This window comes from Thalassophryne amazonica, chromosome 18 (genome assembly GCF_902500255.1).
Source record: "Thalassophryne amazonica chromosome 18, fThaAma1.1, whole genome shotgun sequence".
NCBI classification, from domain to species: Eukaryota; Metazoa; Chordata; class Actinopteri; order Batrachoidiformes; family Batrachoididae; genus Thalassophryne; species Thalassophryne amazonica.
The window spans coordinates 27,748,314-27,769,004 of NC_047120.1; the positions used below are offsets into that span (position 1 = coordinate 27,748,314).

Sequence of the window (20,691 nt, forward strand, 5' to 3'; positions counted from 1 at the left end):
GCTATATAAATAAAATTGATTTGATTTGGATTTGCAGCAAATACTGGAGAATGCTCGCATGGATCAGGTTTTGTGGATATTTGTGGAAAAAAGAAATGTCCCTGAGTCCTCTGCCTTTGAGATCAGGAGACCCCTGGGAAGTGATGATGGAGTCACAAAGTCAGAGGTATGTGGGGATCCCTTTGCAGGAAAACAAAGCTCCAAGTCCTTAGGGACCTGGTGCTTCCTGTCTTATGGTATGATTTCAAACTTGGTGAACTTGGGTGATAACTATTTGTCTTCATTACCAAGGCTCTTCAGGATATTCTTGGGTACCACTGGAGAGAATTTGTGTCAAAAGCTCAGTGGATAAGTTGCTGGCCTGTCAATCAGTAGACCTGGGTTTGAATCCTGCTCATGCTACCTGACTGTGTCCTTGGAAAAGACACTTATCTGCATTGTCTCACTCCACCCAGCTGCAAATGGGTACAGACATTGGCTGGGGAAGTAACTTGCATTGAACTGCCCCCTCCTCAGCCCCACTTCAGCCCCACTAAGTTGTAAGCTCTCATCCATTTCACTCTACTAAATACAGAATAAGCACCAGCACAACAAGCCCCAGGATATAGGACTTATGTGCTTCAAGAGGCAGAGGTGCAACCCCACAAACAGGATGGGACATAAAGGATTGATTAATGAGGGATGTCTCCAAAGATTTTCCAATTTCTTAAAAACTTCAACTTAAATTACTTTTGTCACACCATGGTGGTGTAGGTGTCTCCTGTGACCTATAAATTTGAGATGGCCACTGTCACAATTTGAAAAACCAATACACACATTACAGTAACTTGTCTGTTGGTTGTTACAAATAAATAAACCAACCAATCAGGAAGGAGACTCATTTTTCTCATAATGCCTTTTGGTACATGTCTGTTAATGCTCAAACCTTCAGAACTAGCGCATTACTTTAAAGATATGTACGATATTTTCACTTTGCAAAAATGACAAAGTTACCGTTAATGTCGATAAACTGTCTGGTTTGTTGGTTAGTTGCTTATAAGTGAAACCATGGGTAAAAAGTGCTTTGCATTTCATGTCTCCTGCCCACTGTCTGTGTTATAGCATGTTAAAAGTAAATGACACTTTTTTATGGGCGACAGTGCACAGAGTCAGTACTAAAAGTTAGCAGCTAGCTGTAACTTCCACTAAATTCTTTTTTTTTAGCAGTTTAGCATTTAAAAAGTTAATTTTTCAGTTAGTGGATTAGCGGTTATCGAAACTAACTTTTTGGTTAACTGTACCCACCACTGCAGAAAATGTTGCACTTCCTTTATTTTAAACTTTTCCGTTGACCACTAAAGTAATTGGAAAATTAAGTCAAGACAAGATTGTTTGCAAATATTTATTCAAATCAAGACAATACAAAGACAGTACAAAGGTGTTACTTGAAACAACCAGGCAATTGTCATTTATAAAATATACAGTTTATTTTAACTTTATTAGGTTAAAGACAGCCATGAACTGACTCTAATGTACAGTGGACTTCACTAACAAATACAGAAAGCACTGACAAATACACAAAACACCTACATCAATTCTACAACAGGAAGTAACAATGTCTTGTAAATTGAAAAAATGCTTCCAAACACAGAAAACACAAACATAACCTGCAGCACAGTTTCATATGATATGTCTTCTGCAAATTCACACAATGCAAACAAAAGCAAAGACACAGTGCAAAGCTCCACCAAAACTACTAACAACACAAAAAGAGGTTTCTGCCCAGAAGAATTCACTGTGTTCTCGTGTTCAATGCATTGGGAAATAAAAAACAATCAACAAACAAAATACAGGAAGCTTTAGAGAAAAATAATTTTTAAAAACTACATTTTGTCAGTTATACTGACAATGTAGAGATTCAGACAATAGTGCACCATGATGCAATGAACGGTGCATCACTACACGTCCTCTGGGCAGAAACCTCTTTTTGTGTTGTTAGTTGTTCTGCTCTGTTATGACTATCTGCAACATGTCTGTGTTTTTGTATGTGCTCTGTGATTTTGGAGCAGACATGTCATCAGATAAAATAATTGAAATTCTGCAGGTTATATGTGCAAGACATTATTTGAAGCACATTCCTGTTGTTTAACTGAAGCATGCACATATACATATATATACACACACACACACACACACACACACACACACATATATATATATATAAGTGCTTTCTGTTTTGTGCAGTGTCGCTTTTGTGTTGTGGCCTCTATCAGCCACTGTACTAATTTAATTTGCCTACATTTGAAGGCATTGAAGTGTAACATAGGAAGACATTGTGCAGTTAATGACCAGTATTATACATCATATTTCTATCTATAGATAATCTTCAAGCAGGCTAAATACATAGTGTTTTTAGCTTGACTGTTTCAAGCATAGTTGATTTTTTATTTTTTTGCTAATAATATCCGCTAGTTGTTTTCAACTAATTTTAAAATAATTCAGATTTACAGAGTTATATAATTTCATTTGTAATATGCTATGTAGTGTTGAACAATGAAACTGGAAATGTCCTTCTATGTTTATAATAAATGGATGCTCAAAAATAATGCACAAAAATGTGTCCACTTATTCATCAATGTTATTTATATAAAAGCATTTCTGAGTAACACACAAATTTAGAAATAAATATTAGGAATGCTTAATTTATATACCTATTGAAATTCTACAGCAATAACCTACAGTGGCACATTGTAATCATACAAAAAAGCAAATTCTCAGCTTTCAAGCAGCTGATTTGACATTAAAAAATATAATAATGTAGAGCACTTCATATTAACCAGCATTGTTTTTTTAATGATGATGTCAGAACTGTGTGCTACATTCACCAAGATTTTTTTTTTTTAGACTTTTAAGTAAATGCAGGAACTGTTTGTAAAATGCTGCAGGGTTTCAAATGCTATGCTGTCCAGAAGGTGATATAACATTTGCATAAACTGTAAGCCATGATAATTGTTTTCTTGTGCAAATTGTAGTGGTACTAAAACTGATGTTATGGAAGGAATCATGAAGGTGTCAGTGTGGTTTACTATATTACGTACCATTTTCAAGCTCCATCCACTAACCTAAGACATTTGAAGGAGGGATGTATGGCAGCAGACTTGTTTATTGTCTCTTAAAGTATACAGTATATACACCTCCCCATTTAGTCATGAATTATTTGGTTTGGAATCAATCAACCAATGCATTATGTGACATTCAGGTAAGACCTCTCAGATGATTAAAAAAATGTAAGAACCATCACAGAATTGTTCAAATGACCATCAACCACAACAAAATATTTTAACAATAATATCCTTGGTTGCTCTCATGGATTTTCTGCTCTAGCTTCATTTTAAGCTCTGAGACTAAAGCAGAGCTAATATTTCCTTCTTTGCGGCGGTTAGATTTTGATTTTTTGGAGCCTTTTTTGACCAGTGCACCAGATATGGTTGGACTGGTCGGGGCCAGTCAGTGGTTCGTTGTGACAGATGGTGGTGATGGGGGCAGGCAAGGAGCAATGGGCGGGGAAGGCTTTGGAATGAGAGCTTCTGGAATCCCGTCGGTGGCTGTTCTCTGGATCTCCAATGAGGAATTTGTCTGCGGGGTTGTTGAAGTTGAAGCGAGGTATCTTCCAAGTCCAGGGCTGGTGGTCCCTGGTCCTCCTCTTAATGATGCGGCGTGCTGGCATGATCCTGTTTGACTTTGTGTTGCGCAAGTATATAGCCGTTGAAATTAAGACCGTTACTCCTACCAATAAGCTAATAATACCAGTGACCATGCCTAGAGCTTTCATAGGACTGTCTCTACTTTTCAATAAAAAGGCCCCCATAGGCCCCTTGAGAGGAGTCTGTAAAAGAGCATAAATAAAATAGTTTTAAACAAGACCAAAGGTCTGACTCTAAGTGTTAACTCAGCATTGGTTCAAAGCATTCAAATATAAAAGCTGGATGAGCAAGGCACTGACAGAGGAGCCCCAAACAACATGTCTATGAAGAACTTAACACTTTCACGCTCACATTCATTGAGTTTTCTACACTATGGGAGTGCTGATTCAAAGCTAAGAACTATGCACAACACTAGTTGTTGGGAATGCGTCTGGCAGTGCAGTGCATTAGGATTTCTCTTTGGCATGCTGCTGATGAAGGTTGATAAAGACTCATGGCAGTTACAGGGTGACCTAAAATAAAACAGAACCCATAAAAATGGTAAGAAATCCTACAAAGGTCCAGAAAATTTCTTGAAATTTGTTGGACCTTTGTAGGATTTATTACTTTTTTTATGAACTTAAACTTCAGTTTGTCTTCAATCATTCCCCAAAGTTTCAGTTATCTTGGTCATTTTGCATAAAAGTCATGTTCTTTCCAAATTATGCTCCAAATTGTATGATTTGTTGGTGAAACAGGCCTTCAGACAAATGTATTTTCCTTGTTTGATCAAGACATATTGTAGTGCAGCAGATAAGAGAATATGCAGAGCGGAATCCTGAAAATCGTGATACAAGCATCAAATTTGGCACAAATACTCCTTAGACATTATTCTTTTGAAATAACCGATTAGCCAACCTGAATTTTCAATAGGCAGCCAGGTAGAGGTCAATTGAAGAATTACACAGGGGTCAAAATTAAAAGATGCTCTAATCATATTGAAAACTATATCACGTTATTCACTTGATCACAATTTTGGTAAAAGTAATGCAAATTATTAATTGAATTAACAGAGTTTTAAAAACGAACAATTTAGACCATGTTGTATGCTTAGTTATTATGTTATGGGTTGACATATGTGACATGTCATATAATCTAATGGATGTTGAGCTTGTTTGACCTTTACTTTGCAGACCCAGTATTCAGCACTGTCAAAAATATACAATTTATTCATCCTATTAGCTCAACCAATAATGTGCATCATGTTTTACCAAAACTGGTATAGTGTCAGTTATCTGCTGCACTATTGGGGAAGACGACTGGAACACTAGTCTTCCCCAACATGTCTTGAAATTATTACATTTTTATGGGTTCTGGGTTTTATTTTGTTTTGTTTTGTTTTGGGGTTTTTTTTGGGGGGGGGTCACCCTGTATGTGATGTTATGTGAGAAAAATGGAGATTAACTCATAAAGTTCATGTACAAATCGCAAGTAGAAGGCTCCATTTTGACCCAACAACCCAATAGTCAACACCTAGTCCTGCTCTTGAAGATGTATGAAAGTTGGTGATGACTAACAACATTTATTTCATACAACAATTATTAAGAATATTAGGAACTTTAGAAAAATATGAAAACAAATATATTGAAAATATTGAACAAAAATACTGTAAACCTCATTTGTAATATTAGTCCTTCAGATGTGCTCTAGTACTCTTTTACAGACATACATAGCATGCAAGAATCCAATACTCCTCACTTGACTCTGCGGATCACTTTAATATAGTTATCCTCTCTGGGTTGATTCGAGACTTTTCACAGCGTTACAATACAGAATGGTGGATATGCAGGTCGTTAACAAAATGAGGGAAACGACAATGCTGAAACAAATTCCAAAAACAGTCAGGGGACGCTTGCTGAGGCCCATGAAGTATGCAATAATTCGGCCTTTGATCTGTAGGCACAATGCACAACACAGAAACAAAACCATAAAAATAAACCGAATCATTCCATCATGTTCAACAATTAAATCAAGACACACAGAAAACAGAGTATGAAAAATGTAAATGTAATATGTTAAGAAGCAAATGAAGATAAATGAAAGTGGCTGCAAATGAATTGAATATTCATGAATGATTTTTTAACAAATATTTAAAAAGAAAAAACCCAGTGAGTTGTTGCTGCCAGTTTTTTTCAGAAAGTATTTGTATAGCTAGCTTATGCTTCTGATTTTCAATCAGAAAATACATTGAAGAACTTTTAAACTGTGACAGACAATCGCAAACCCAGAGACTCGTGCTATAATCAGGGCATCTGGGGCTTCCACAAAGATCATAACATCATCCACTAAGTCAAGATCAGTAATTTCTTCACCAAGAAAGACAACCAAATAGTTGGTCTCCACCAGCTACCCAAGGCCCAGTACATGCAAGCACGCAACATGAGTGAGAACCACAATACAACTCTTAAAAGCCCTTCAGTGGGAACAAGTCAAAGACTCTGCCTCCACAAAGTACAGCTTTCACAATGCCTGGGTATACAATGGATATTGTGTCCAGCAACTTAATGGGGATCCCGCAAACTATCAAAATGTCCTGCTGAGATCATGCTTGAATTCAATGAGAACTTGTAGAGCTATAGTACAGTTCATGGTTGACTTCTTGTAGATGACATGAGGCTGTTCTTGTCAATATCCAGCAAACATCGTGCACTAAAATCTCCCTAGAATGACCCTTATAACTAGCTTGCCAAGGCCAAACAGCTGTGTAATACTCCTACAGCTACCTGTAGAGATTTTCAGGCATCAGGGTCATAGTATCCAAGTAGGTTGACCCAGGTCAACTGGACTTATTGAGTTCCTTGAAGACATTTCACTGTTCATCCAGAAAAGATTAAGCTTTGTTGACTAATGAAGCTTTTCTGGATAAAGAGCGAAAATCCTCAAGGACTTCAACAAGTCCAGTTGACCTAACTCAACCTATTTGGACCTTGCAGCTCTTAAAATCTCAAGGACCACTCTTTCCTTTCCAGAAAGGAGCATCACATCCTTTTACAAGGTATTCTAGTCCTTTGTGATATGGAAGCAAAGATTGCTTGTAATGCCCAGAGAACAGCATCCACTTGCCTGAAGAAATTCATCCTGATCCCTACAGCCTCTCTGCACGATCAGCCACAAAATGGGGAATGGACCATATTTCTATGTATAGCCTTTGAAATCTGATGCCTATGCTTAAAGTGATTTACAATGAATAAATTATTTTATGTTATGGATCACAAAATACTAATTTGTATGAATATGTGTCAAACATGTAAAGCACAGGTGTCACATTCTCTGAGTGCCCATTCTAGTAACAGATTTGCTGATGAAGACAAAAATGAATGTGTTGCAAAAATGAATGTATTTACTATTGGTTTTGGTCTTGCCCTTTGGCTAATCTTTAATTTTAAAGAAGGTGAGGCTAATGATGTGAGGAAGTTAAACTGGCATCTGCGTGGCAACAGAACATTCGGATGGCTTGATGCCATGCTGTATAAAGCAGCCTATAGGCCTGGAATGGTAAGCATTGCAAGCGTAGTGCAAGTCAGAGCAGGTCTTACCGCCTCAGTGATATCGATATTGACCACAGCTGTTGTGCTAAAGGATGGAGAACCTCTGTCCCGGGCCTCGACCACAAGAGACCATTTGCAGTCCTTCTGCTTGGTGATGTTGTTCACAATTGCCATGGACTTGATGAAAGGCTTTAATATGATCTCTCCAGTCTCTGCATTAATGTCAAATGCATTATCAGGATCGGCTTGCATGATGGAATATTCTATGATGTTGTTCGGGGACTCTGCATCATCATCCACTGCCTAAAAAAGTAACATATGCAGAACTGATTACCTTTATATTCAGTGATTTTAATGGCCAAGTCATATGATGTTGGCATTAAAATCCAATACACTCAAACCCTTAAAATCAAATAATGGCAAATGGACTGCATTTATATTGCGCTTTTCCATCTGCATCAGACGCTCACAGCGCTTTACACATCAATGCCTCACATTCACCCTGATGTCAGGGTGCTGCCATGCAAGGCGCCTGCTACACACCGGGAGCAACTAGGGGATTAAGGACCTTGCCCAAGGGCCCTTAGTGATTTTCCGGTCAGGTTGGAATTTGAACCGAGGATCCTCTGGTTTCAAACCCAACGCTTAACCACTACACCATCACCTTCCCCAAAATCAAAGGGCAAAGGCAACCTGCCAGGAACAAAAGGCATCATGGGGAAAAAAGTACACCATTTCTAAATTAAATTTGTATGCTTGATTAAGCAGTTTTGTGTGTGGTAAAAGTTTCTCAGTTTCTTCCTTTCTCCTCCTGAATCTGCACACTGATTTGGCACAGGCTAAAACCTGTGCCAAATCAAACCCCGCCATCTGACCCTACTCATCACCAGTTGGTGATCCGTTCACAGCTCATCCTCTCTTCACCTGAATGCAAAGACACACGGTTGCACAACTGATATCACCATTGCAAAATCGATCATTGACCTTTGACTTAGGGTGTTCTGGTACCACGTGTACTTATGAACTTATGAACATCCTTGTGCTCCAATAAGGTGTGCTTTATGGACAATCCATGACCAGTGCAGAAGTCCAACAACAAGACACCACTCGGATTCAGATCGGGGGGCATTCTCCCCAGTCACTCCCCTCAAGTTTCTCCATTGTTGCCCATGTGACCATTGAAGTCCACCAGTAGAACTAAGGAGTCTCCAGCAGTACCTTTGTCAGCATCCCACTCAGAGTCTCCAAGAAGGCTGGATATGATGACCTGCTGTTTGGTGCATATGCACAAATAAGAGTCAAAATCCTCTCCGCGAAACTAAGTTGCCTTGAGGCAGCCATCTCGTTCACCAGGGAAAACTCTAAAACAACCGCACTCAGCCAGGGACTTGGGAGTATCCCTACAGCCACCCAGTGCCTCTCACCTTGGACAATTCTGGAAAAAGACAGTCCAGCCCCACTCCAGGAGTATGGCTCCAGAGCCTGTGCTGTGCGTGTAGGTGAGCTCAACCTCAAGCTCAGGCTCCTTCCCCTCCAGAGAGGTGACATTCTGTGTTCCAAGAGTTAAGTTCCATAACCGAGTGTCAGTGTGTGGGTATTTCAACTTGTTCAATGCCAGAAAAGCAGTGCACCAGGTCCTCTTCAGCAGAGGTCTTCAACTCATTCCAGAAAGGGCTGAGAAGGTTCAAGTTTTCTTTGCAACCACCCACTCCACCAGGTGATTTCACTGATTAACTGATTCCATCTGCTCAAAGTGATGTTAATCAGTGAAATCACCTGCAGGAGTGTATGGTTGCAAAGAAAACCTGCACCCTCTCGGCCCTTTCTGGAATAAGTTGAAGACCTCTACTCTACACACTCCCAGCGGTTGTTGAGCTCATATGGAGATGATGGCTGAGCCTAACCGAGTCCCACGGATGCAGACCCAGCTACCAGGTGCTTGCCTGCTTTTGATTTTGGTTTGGTTATAGCTTCTACAAATATAAGCAACAATTGTTGTGTCCCATAGCAGCCTGTACTCAACGATCCTGAAATGGATCAATATCTCCACCTTGTGTAAATTTACCATTAGTGGAAGTACAATAGAATTTTGCCAAGAGCTCTATTCAAATTCACGTCTGAGTTTTCATTCTCCAGCTATTTTTGTGAGTATGCGACATTACCATCATAACAAAATTATGTGTACTTTTAATCCTAATTTTTTTAAACCACAACATTTATGTCCTGTTCCTCCATACAAGTATACTGTAAATTAGAATTTGTGTATCATAGAAACACAATACCTCTACTTTTACAGGTGTGCCAATAATCATCGTCTTTTCTAGAAGCTTGTCACCAAATTCTGGTGAATGGTCGTTCATATCAACCACGGTGACGAAGACTTCAGCCAGGCTGTATTTTCCCTCTGAATCCTCAGCCTTGATGTAGAAGTTGTATTTGCATCTGACCTCTGCATCCAGGCTGGTCCAGGTTGTGTGCAGATGAGGCCAGAGGATGGCTGGATGGTAAACCTGCAGATTGAGTGACACAGTGTACAAGTTCATTTCAAATATAACTGTAAAATGAAAACAATTTCATGAGACAATTCATTAGAGTTTTCTTTTAAAGTGCATATCTCTGGTAAATGAAATGTCAAATGAGCCGACTATTCGAAATAAATAAGGAATTGTGACAAATTGATGTATTGTGTCATAAACATTGGGAAATTAGCATAATTTATTCTGCAGTTGATAAATGCTCAGGAAAAATTGATTTTGGTGACATCATGTTTCAGACGCCTCCTCAGAGACATTACTGAAACGAACGGGAAAACTGGAATTTTTTTGCAGCTCAAAATTAACATTTTCTGTGGGTATTGACAGTGAATACTTGAAAATGGTGACTAGGTGTGTTCAGTGTTGCCACAGTTACTTTGAAACAGTAATCCAATTACTGATTACTGATTACTCCTTGAAAAAGTAACTTCATTACTTTATTGATTACTCAGTAATCCAATTACTGATTACTGATTACTCCTTGAAAAAGTAACTTAGTTACTTTATTGATTACTCAATTGTAAAAGTAACTAAGTTAGATTACTAGTTACTTTTTTAATTACTTTCCCCAGCTGTCACAACAACCCTCTGCCACCTCAACATGACAATACTTGTTTTGCCAAAACTCACTTATAGTCACCCTTTCTTGACTTCAATGAAAAAATTTTTTTTTATAAAAAGTAAAATAAAGACCTCTTTCATGACCTCATATTTAACTGTTGACAGCACTGTAACAGTAAAACTTGCAATTTCTAACCTACATTGTTTATAAATGTAACTATTAAATTCTTTCTAACATTTTTCTAACATTTAAATTCTCTCTAAACATTTTACTTGTCGAAATTATTATTATTATATGTAGTATTAGTAGTTGTAGTAAAAAACTGCTTCAAAACTGGACCTTTAATCTAGGGGTGTTGTGAGGGGGTACATCCTTGCCCCACGCCCCCATTCCATCTGGATTCGCCCCTGCTTTGGCATTTGAGCACAAAGCACAAAGAATGGAAAACTTAAATTTATTTATGCAGAAAACATTACCAGATTTACAGGTAAGAAAGTTTTATTGCGTTTTCACATCATGTGGTCCTCAAAAAGAGAGTTTAGGTGCATTTGAGTGGAAAATAGTGTTATAGTATTATTAGTTGTTGACGCGTCATGGAGGATCAGCTGTTTTTAGCGAGCAGATACGGAGTGGCTCAGCTCAGAATTCTAAATAAAGGAGAAAAAAGCATAAAAATGTCTTTGTAAAGCTCAGTGCAGGTGTGCTGTTGTCAGCGCTTTAAGAGGTGAGGACGAGTCGTAGCTGCTGCAGAAAACCGTAGATGAAAAGCTCACAGCTCGCTTAAAGTGGGCAGTTCAGTCAAACCCCGACCTCCTGCCCACGGACCAAGTTTAATGCTGCTATCGACCCACAATGCAAAAATAGTAGTAACGCGCAGTGACTTGGAGAAGTAACTTTAATCTGATTACTGATTTGGAAAGATTAACGCGTTAGATTACTCGTTACTAAAAAAAAGTGGTTAGATTAGAGTAACGCCTTACTAAGTAACACGTTACTCTAATCTAACCACTTGCCAGGGTAATGCTAGGATAATCTAACCACTTCCCAGTGATGCCGGTATCACTGGGGTGTTTCGGGAGGGTCCATCATAACTAGTTGTGGTTTTTATTAGTTGATGTGCTGTCTTAAGTCCGAGCATGAAACTAAGTGGCCATTGACGCAGCAGAGTGACCTTGAGCTAGCTAGAAGTCAGTCCCCAAGGGTACGTAATGACAATGGACAAAATGGCTACTAATCCATCTTTTTTCTGACGCACTCTGGTTAAGTTTATTTTTATCAGCTTTATCGTGCCTGCGCAAGTTAAAGACGTGGAAGAAATGATTTATAATCTGGTATATACAGTATTTTTTTAAAAAAGTTATCACTGACTGAGTGATATATACACTTTAACTGTACAGTAGCTCATTGAACGTACTGCTTTTAATTTAGCTGTTTTCAGCTTTGTTTTCTACTGTGAAAATTCACAAGTTGCCTTCAACTTGATAGTTTTCACAGAATTAACTCAGGTTGGTACATAAATTTGCACTTTTTCAGAGCTACACATGCCTTGCTCATTAAAGCTGCCGTTTCTGGGGCTCCAGCTGTCACATTGCTTGTTAATTGGCTCTCCCTGTGTAAGATGAGCCACGTTGTCTATTTTTAACTCTCCAATCCAATTAGGAGATTAGCCAGCATCTTGCAGCCATTTTAGAGTCAGTTATTTATCCATCAGAGGGGCCAATCATACCCTGATCAAAGAGATAGATCAATCAGTAATTGAATAATGCAAATCATTACACCTGACTAACCATAATTACATTTTAAATAGAAAATACTGTCATTATTCACTTTATACATGCTTCCCTTAGGCAGTATTAGTAGAAAGCATTGCTTAAATTTTCATTGTTACGCAGATGATACCCAGCTTTATCTATCCATGAAGCCAGAGGACGCACACCAATTAGTTAAACTGCAGGAATGTCTTACAGACATAAAGACATGGATGACCTCTAATTTCCTGCTTTTAAATTCAGATAAAACTGAAGTTATTGTACTTGGCCCCACAAATCTTAGAAACATGGTGTCTAACCAGATCCTTACTCTGGATTCATTACCCTGACCTATAGTAATACTGTGAGAAATCTGGAGTCATTTTTGATCAGGATATGTCCTTCAATGCGCATATTAAGCAAATATGTAGGACTGCTTTTTTGCATTGTGCAATATCTCTAAAATTAGAAAGGTCTTGTCTCAGAGTGATGCTGAAAACTACTTCATGCATTTATTTCCTCTAGGCTGGACTATTGTAATCATTATTATCAGGTTGTCCTAAACGTTCCCTGAAAAGCCTTCAGTTAGTTCAAAATGCTGCAGCTAGAGTACTGACGGGGACTAGAAGGAGAGAGCATATTTCCACCCATATTGGCCTCTTCTTCATTGGCTTCCTATTAATTCTAGAATAGAATTTTAAAATATTCTTCTTACTTATAAGGTTTTGAATAATCAGGTCCCATCTTATCTTAGAGACCTCATAGTACATATCACCCCATAGAGCGCTTCGCTCTCAGACTGCAGGCTTACTTGTAGTTCCTAGGGTTTTTAAGAGTAGAATGGGAGGCAGAGCCTTCAGCTTTCAGGCTCCTATCCTGTGGAACCAGCTCCCAATTCAGATCAGGGAGACAGACACCCTCTCTACTTTTAAGATTAGGCTTAAAACTTTCCTTTTTGCTAAAGCTTATAGTTAGGGCTGGATCAGGTGACCCTGAACCATCCCTTAGTTATGCTGCTATAGACTTAGACTGCTGGGGGGTTCCCATGATGCACTGAGTGTTTCTTTCTCTTTTTGCTCTGTATGCACCACTCTGCATTTAATCATTAGTGATTGATCTCTGCTCTCTTCCACAGCATGTCTTTTCCTGATTCTCTCCCCTTAGCCCCAACCAGTCCCAGCAGAAGACTGCCCCCCCTGAGCCTGGTTCTGCTGGAGGTTTCTTCCTGTTAAAAGGGAGTTTTCCTTCCCACTGTCGCCAAGCGCTTGCTCACAGGGGGTCGTTTTGACCGTTGGGGTTTTTTCTGTAATTATTGTATGGCTTTTGCCTTACAATATAGAGCGCCTTGGGGCAACTGTTTGTTGTGATTTGGCGCTATATAAATAAAATTGATTTGATTTGATTAGGGTAATGTAACTTGACCGAATTTTTTAAGCTGTCATTAAATACATTTTGGACTAACTAATTTTGTTTTTGTTTTTAAATACTTCTAGTAATACCACCAATGACTTGCACATTTCCTGAATCATGAGTTGCGTTCTGTTTCCGTTTGGGCTAGCAACAGTGGTAAATGTTAGCTTGTTGTTGAAGTTACTGACAAAACAATGAGAAAATACCATGAAAATAAAAGTGTTCATAATCAATGGATTAGTTATAAATGTGAGATTTCTTCCACAGATAAATGTGGTGAAGAAATCTTTACACATTAATTTTCTCTTCTTACAATGATGACTCAGCAGGCTTAGATCAATTAGCACCCAAAGAGTTAGCATGATAAAGCTTATATTTTAGATGTAACAAACTATTTTGACAAATCAGAATAACTCAAGATATCTGCAAGTACAGTTTGGTTGATAAAATGACAATAAAATATTTCACCACAGTAAATTATGGTTAGTAAAAAGTGATTTCCTGATATCCATAATTTTGTTGCAGATAACGTAAAAGAAAGTGATGAGTAAGATTTTTTTTATTCAAGATATTTTTAATTCAATTTTGGCTATTTTTAAGTTTAGTAGTAGTAGTAGTAGTGTAAATAGTAGTAGTAGTAGGAGGAGGAGGAGTAAGTATAATATACATCCTAATCATTCATTATTCATATTAATTTTGTCATGGAAAGCCACGCGAAGGCTTCGCGCGTAAAGACCGATTCGCTGATGAAGCAAGACAAAGGAACACCTCCATTTCGGAGTGATAAAGGACAAGTTGGGACATGCCCAGCTCTCCACAATTTCACTGCTACTTACTAGACTGGTAAGCATTGAAAGCCGAGATAGACACGTCCAAACTTGTCCTCTGACACGCCGAAATGGAGGTGTTCCTTTGTCTCACTTCCAAAGCGAATCGGTCTTTACGCATGAAGCCTCCGCGCGGCTTTCCATGACAAAATCTCTTGTTAAAAGTGAAATCTGCCGCAAAATGGCTGATGTCCAGCTCTTGTGATAACCAGAGAAAGAGCACACGACCGGTCTCGTATCCACAGAGCCATCCGTTTAGAAATGGTCGGTGGCTTGTGCCGCGTCGTCGCAGCTCGGAGCGCGGTGCGCCAAGCGTCCTTAAAGGGGTCCTTAAAGCTGTAGTAACAAACCTTATTCTCTGTGAAGCCTGTAAATTTTCACCGAAAGCCAAAGAAATTTTTCGAATGGTTTCCAGGTGCCAGTCTCTAACAGCTTCTGAAAAAATTCTGATGGAAAAAAAGTCCTTTTCATTCCGCCATTTCCAGACAATGAAAATCCGACGAGGGGGGCGGGACCACTCCTTCCCAAGGCGTGCTCACAGGCGAATGACCTCACCGACAGGCGTGGAAAAACTCACGCATGCGCACGAGGGTTCAAGCATGTCTGACGTAAAAACATGAATGAAATCCATATAGTTTTGGAAAAAAATAAAAAGGACCGTTACTTTATTGACAGACCTTGTAGGACTTCTTTCTTCTATATATGTATGCATACGTATATTCTTACGTTATGCATACATTGAGCAGTAGATTGTATTTTAAAGGTCTTAAATCCCATCACTCTAAAAAAAAAGATATAGCATTGATCAACTTAAAAACATAAATAAGGTAACAATTTGCATGGATTTTTTAAAAGCAATTCCAAGTCAGCCTCTACTAGTACACAGTACACCATGATGGGACGTTTATATTCAGACTCATTCAAGTTTTGCAATGGTCATCTGCAAGATTAATTAGTGGAACCAACTTAATTAAAAGGTTTTGTCTTAATAGGTATGCAAATGATTTGTCCCAACATCTTGTAATTTATCAACTTGTAAACAAGCAAAAACCATATTTTTTTCATACTGAAATACTCTTCAATTCATGTTGTACTAGGTAACCCCATGAATCAATTTTTTTAAAGAGTGCAGCAGTCTGAGTTGAGTGCGTTAAAAGAACTTGGTGAGTTTATCCTGACACCACCAAGTCTCCTGGCTTATATCCACTTGACTTGTAATTTTAGGATGTGTTTTGATCTGTTCTGGTTGACCAAGTGTTATCTGATGTGTCTGAACCTCATCTGGCAGGCGGGTAAGGCTTATACTTACAAATCTGATCCTGATCCATAAATCGTATATTGACTTCACCCCAAGGCCCCGAATCGGATCATTTGCCTGGAGAAAGAAATTGAAAGAGGCTAATCCTTACACCACATCTCAAACTGTAAAAGGCCATTGTTTCTATTTGACTGAATTGCTTCTTTTAGTTTCATCATCAGCCTGTTATTGGTCTGGGTGAAGGGCTTAACATAGATACTAACTCTCCCACTATATTGGGTAAGGATGGAGGTACAGGTCAGCATGAATAACCATTCTAGATTTTAAGATTTGAACCACTCGACACTTGCCTTTGACAAACTGCCTGGCCACAGGACACGTAATAAAATGAAAGAGGCAAATGTACAGCAGAATGCCTGAATTCCTCATCACGGAACAACAAAACACCCAGTCAGGCAGTAATCTGCGTTCATCTAATGACCTCACTGAGTAACATGCATGTATTGGAATGTTGATGGCTTATACAATAGGTTTGTTGCAGTTAAAGCAAAATTTTATTTTATTTAATTTATTCACTTACTGTAACAAATGCAACGCTGGAGCCTCCAGGTGAGTTCTCAGGGATCCGGGCAATGTAATACTCAGATGTAAACATGGGAACATTGTCATTAGTGTCCAGAAGGTTGATCACGATATCAGCTGTGGCACTGAACTTTTCAGGTGTGTCAATCTCCACTGCCAGCAAACTGGAGACAAATACATGACAATGGAATGACACATTAGTGTCATAATGACAGATGGGAACCAGGTGTAATATGCAAACTCCTACCTTGAAAGAAAGTGTTGGTCCCTTTTCGTAGTCAATGCCAGATGTGTCTTCCACGATGATGGTCACCTGGGCTTCATTGAGGACTGTCTGGGGAACCACTCGTAGCACCCGACTAGGCCCAACTAGTCTCAATTTGAACTTAGCATTTGCTCCCTGCAAAGAATCATATTCAAAAGTACAGACAAAGAACAAAGCTGACAGCTACGATGAATCACAAATTCTAGCACATAAGAAAAATGGAGTTAATGGGTTTTCAGGGGCAAAATGCCAAAGGCAAGATTGCCACAGACACTAACAGGACATTTATCTAAAAAATGAACAAGATTCACAAGAACAGTACCAAATACATATGAAACTCTTTGGGACCTGACTTCCAACCAAACACAAAGCAGCATACAACACAAGTGCTAATGCCAGTTTTCAAAGACAGAGTTGCTGTTTTCACACCTGGTGCTCATGTTGTGATCATCTGTGCACCCATAGGCATTGTGATCTAAAAATGAGGTGTGCACAGTGCCAGTGTGTTCTTGTTGTGTGGTGTCAGAAAGTACATGTGGCGTAAGTCACCAAAAGCATAGTCTAAATTTAGAGTTTTTCCTGTTATTAATCAGGCATCAATTTTCAGTGAGTTCAATTGAAAACAACCACTAAATGAAATAAAAGTAAACACTAATGTAAAATGCAAAATGTCACTTTACTGCTTCACCTCAGGGAGCCTTGGCAGCACACTTTGATAACTGGTGAAATACTAACTTGCCAGGATTATAAGCATTTTTATACATAGTCTCTCCATTTTCAGAGGTCACCAGTAATAGACCAATTGACTGACAAGTGGTATCATGGCCAGATGTGACCTATTCCCTCATTATGCTATGGCAAATTAAAGTCTGGAATAAATTTCAAGTGTTTAATTTGCATTTAGTAGCTGTTCAATGGAACTCTCAACATGAAATCCAAAGAGGTGTTGATATAAGTGAAAAAGGCCAATAGCAGACAGAATAAAAAAACACAATAGCACAAACTCTAGTGCCCAAATCAACATTTTGGTGCATTCTTTAGGGCCCCTTCACATATAACATGAAAGACACAGAAACTGGAAGAAAATCCGCAAACCAAACACAAAATGGGGAACCACGAAACATTCCACCTGTTGCCGTGAGGGATGCATGGTCGCACAGGCGTGCACGGCACACCGGCGAGGGTTTCATGCATGCGCATGAGCATGCACGAACACAGTCGGAGCAGCTGGAGCATGTGAAACCACATCGTGTAGCTGCTGTGAAAAAATAAATAATAAAAATGAGCTGGAACGTGTGGAACCACATCGCGCCGCTGATGTAGAGAAAAAGAAAAAAACAGCTGGAACATGTGAAACCACATCACGCGCTGCTATGGAGAAATGAAAAAATAAAAATACATGCCACCCGTGCGATTCGAACCTGCAATTTACAAAAGCTCTGATTAACAGACAGAAACTTTACCACTGCACTACCATCACTGTCCTATAACAGGAGTGTAAATGCCTTAAGTCAACAAGGAGATAAACGTATTTAAGACAAAGAGAAATTAGATTAGGGGAGGTGATGGTCTAGTGGTTAAGGTGTTGGGCTTGAGTCCAGAAGATCATGGGGGATGGGGGGGAGGGGCGTGAAACACACACCCACATGTTGTGGGGGGAAGTGGGGGGCGCAACACGTGCAATACACACACACGGCACATGTGTTGAGGGGGAGCCGACACTCTGGCACGCCATGTGTGTTGCTTGACAACTCCACAGTTGTGGGGGCATGTAGAAAAATTCCACAGCCAGCTCAAAAATGATCATCTGCTCACTATTTTCATACTGACAGCGCGAATGGCCACACATTTTCTAAGTGTCCAGCAAGCAGTGTTGGATGTTCGTATGTGTCACCTGGAATTTGCCCGACATCTGCAGCGAGAGGGATCGAATGGGCACTCACAGGGCACTCTGTGTAGCAACAGGTGTACGAGGCGCTAGAGACAGCTCCGATTTTTCACGACTGGCATGCAATTCCTCCTTCGTGCTCGAGTCGGCTTCAATTGTGTTATGTGTGAAGGGGCCCTTAGCATTGCAGGGCAAAGCGTACCTGATCTGAGTCATTTACAGTGATCTTAAAGCCTCGGAGAATCTCTCCTGCAGGTGGATGCTCGTACATGGTAACCTCAAACTTGTTCTGAGGACCAATCTCTCCGTAAAAGGTCGGGGGATGGTTGTTCAGATCCACCACCCGGACGATCACAGTGGTTACATCGTAGTCCAGTAACTGACCATTTTGTCCCACCTCGGATGCCTAGATTTAGAAATCAAATTGACCCATGAATTAGTGGTGACAAACAAATGAAATGCAAGTGAAATCTCACAGAAACAATTTAGAGTGAGCCAAAAGAAAATTTTTACCTTGACTATAATCTCATATATTTCATTTTTTAGTAGCGATGGATTAGCGGTCAGCGTGATGCATCCACTTGTACCATTTATATCAAAGACACCATCACTACCTGAAAGTTGGTCAATAAAAACAGTACAGATGTTTCACATCTTTTATACCTTTCAGAAAATACAATAATGGGAACAAAAAAAATGTATTTCATTCTTACCATTGATAATTGAATAATGCATAGGGTTAGGGTTGCCTTGGTCTCCATCTTTTGCATATACAGTGAATATTTCAGAACCCTAGAAATAAAATAAAATAAAAAATCATGTTAATAACTTTGTCAACTGTTTACATTTGAAGTAAGATGTTGAGAAACAGAATCAAGAACAAAACTCACAGGAAGTGACACCTCATAAATGTAGCCAAAATAAGGGGTTCCTACAAAGGATGGAGGCATGTCTTGAGCATCAAGTACATTAATGGTTATGGTGGCTGTAGAAGTCAACACCTGATGCCTCCCATTGTACTTTCCACCACCATCCTATGAAAACAAACAGGCAGCGGGGAGGTGGGTGAACGTTTTATTATTATTATTATGATTATTATGATTATTATTATTATTATTATTATTATTTAGAGCCAATAATAGATTAAATAATGACATCATTCGTAGCTACGATCTGTTATTACCAATGGGTTATCACCATAATAACACACTGTCAATTAATATGCCGTTACCAAAGCAATAGCCTATCAATAAACCTGTTATTATCCAGGACATTACCTGTTAATTGCTTATTAATAAACCTGATATCACAGTGGTATTAAGCTGATAATCACCTCTCATTTATGTTGTTATTACTATGGTAATAACAGTTAATGAACTTTTTATTAACATATAATAAACTGTTAATCACCAACTTGTTATCACTAAGATAACCTTTTTATTCAGCCTGAAATATCATAATAATCTATTAACCTGTTATTACCATGTCATAACATTTTAATAAACCTAATATTACACATCAGTTATTTTTACATGGGTGCTGTCTGTTGTTACACAGCCATTTAGTGCTGAAGCTGAAAAAAAGGACCAATTTTCTCATTATTCTACTTAGATTGAGCACACTTTATCTCAATCTGGAACCTGTGGAAATGCTGAAATTCAGAAAGCCTATTTGTGAACACTTTGGGTGATCATCAGTCACGTTGCATTCAAAACTTGTTTGTGTATCTGATAAATGCTAGATGACAGAAAGCTTGACTAATTCCCTGATCAACAAATTTTCCACTTAAATTCTTGTAAAATGCTTTTATCCCATTTAGGGGGTTTTACTTTTATGTTTATAAAGGTTTGTACATAAAAATTGATACGACTGCATGTACTCACCAAAACATTGTGATACAATGAAAAGATTTCTCATATGAATGTTTAAAATTTTGTATTTGTGCAAGATGAAGAAGATGAAGAGTCTCTATTGTCATTGTACGAGGTCTGTCAATAAAAGTAACGGTCCTTTTTATTTTTTTTCAAAAACTATATGAATTTAATTCATATAGTTTTACGTCAGACATGCTTGAACCCTCGTGCGCATGCGTGAGTTTCTCCACCGCCTGTCGGTGACATCATTCGCCTGTGAGCACGCCTTGGGAAGGAGTGGTCCCGCCCCCTCGTCGGATTTTCATTGTCTGGAAATGGCGGAATGAAAAGGACTTTTTTTCCATCAGAATTTTTTCAGAAACTGTTAGAGACTGGCACCTGGAAGCAATTTGAAAAATTTATCTGGCTTTCGGTGAAAATTTTACGGGCTTCACAGAGAATAAGGTCTGTTACTACAGCTTTAAGGACCCCTTAAAAGGGACCCCTTAGAGGGTTCAAGCATGTCTGACGTAAAAACATATGAATGAAATCTA

At 38.9% G+C, this 20,691-nt stretch overlaps 1 protein-coding gene and 1 pseudogene across 1 annotated transcript in view; both read right to left on the reverse strand.

Moving 5' to 3' along the window:
• The window catches only part of LOC117530560 (cadherin-related family member 1-like), a 38,227-nt gene extending 35,134 nt beyond the window's left edge, over positions 1 to 3,093 (reverse strand). Inside the window, exon 1 of the mRNA XM_034193453.1 lies at positions 3,078 to 3,093. Coding sequence (XP_034049344.1) covers positions 3,078 to 3,093 — 16 coding nt within the window. The remainder of the gene's footprint in view (positions 1 to 3,077) is intronic.
• LOC117531359 overlaps positions 2,902 to 20,691 on the reverse strand; it is a 33,641-nt pseudogene continuing 15,851 nt past the window's right edge.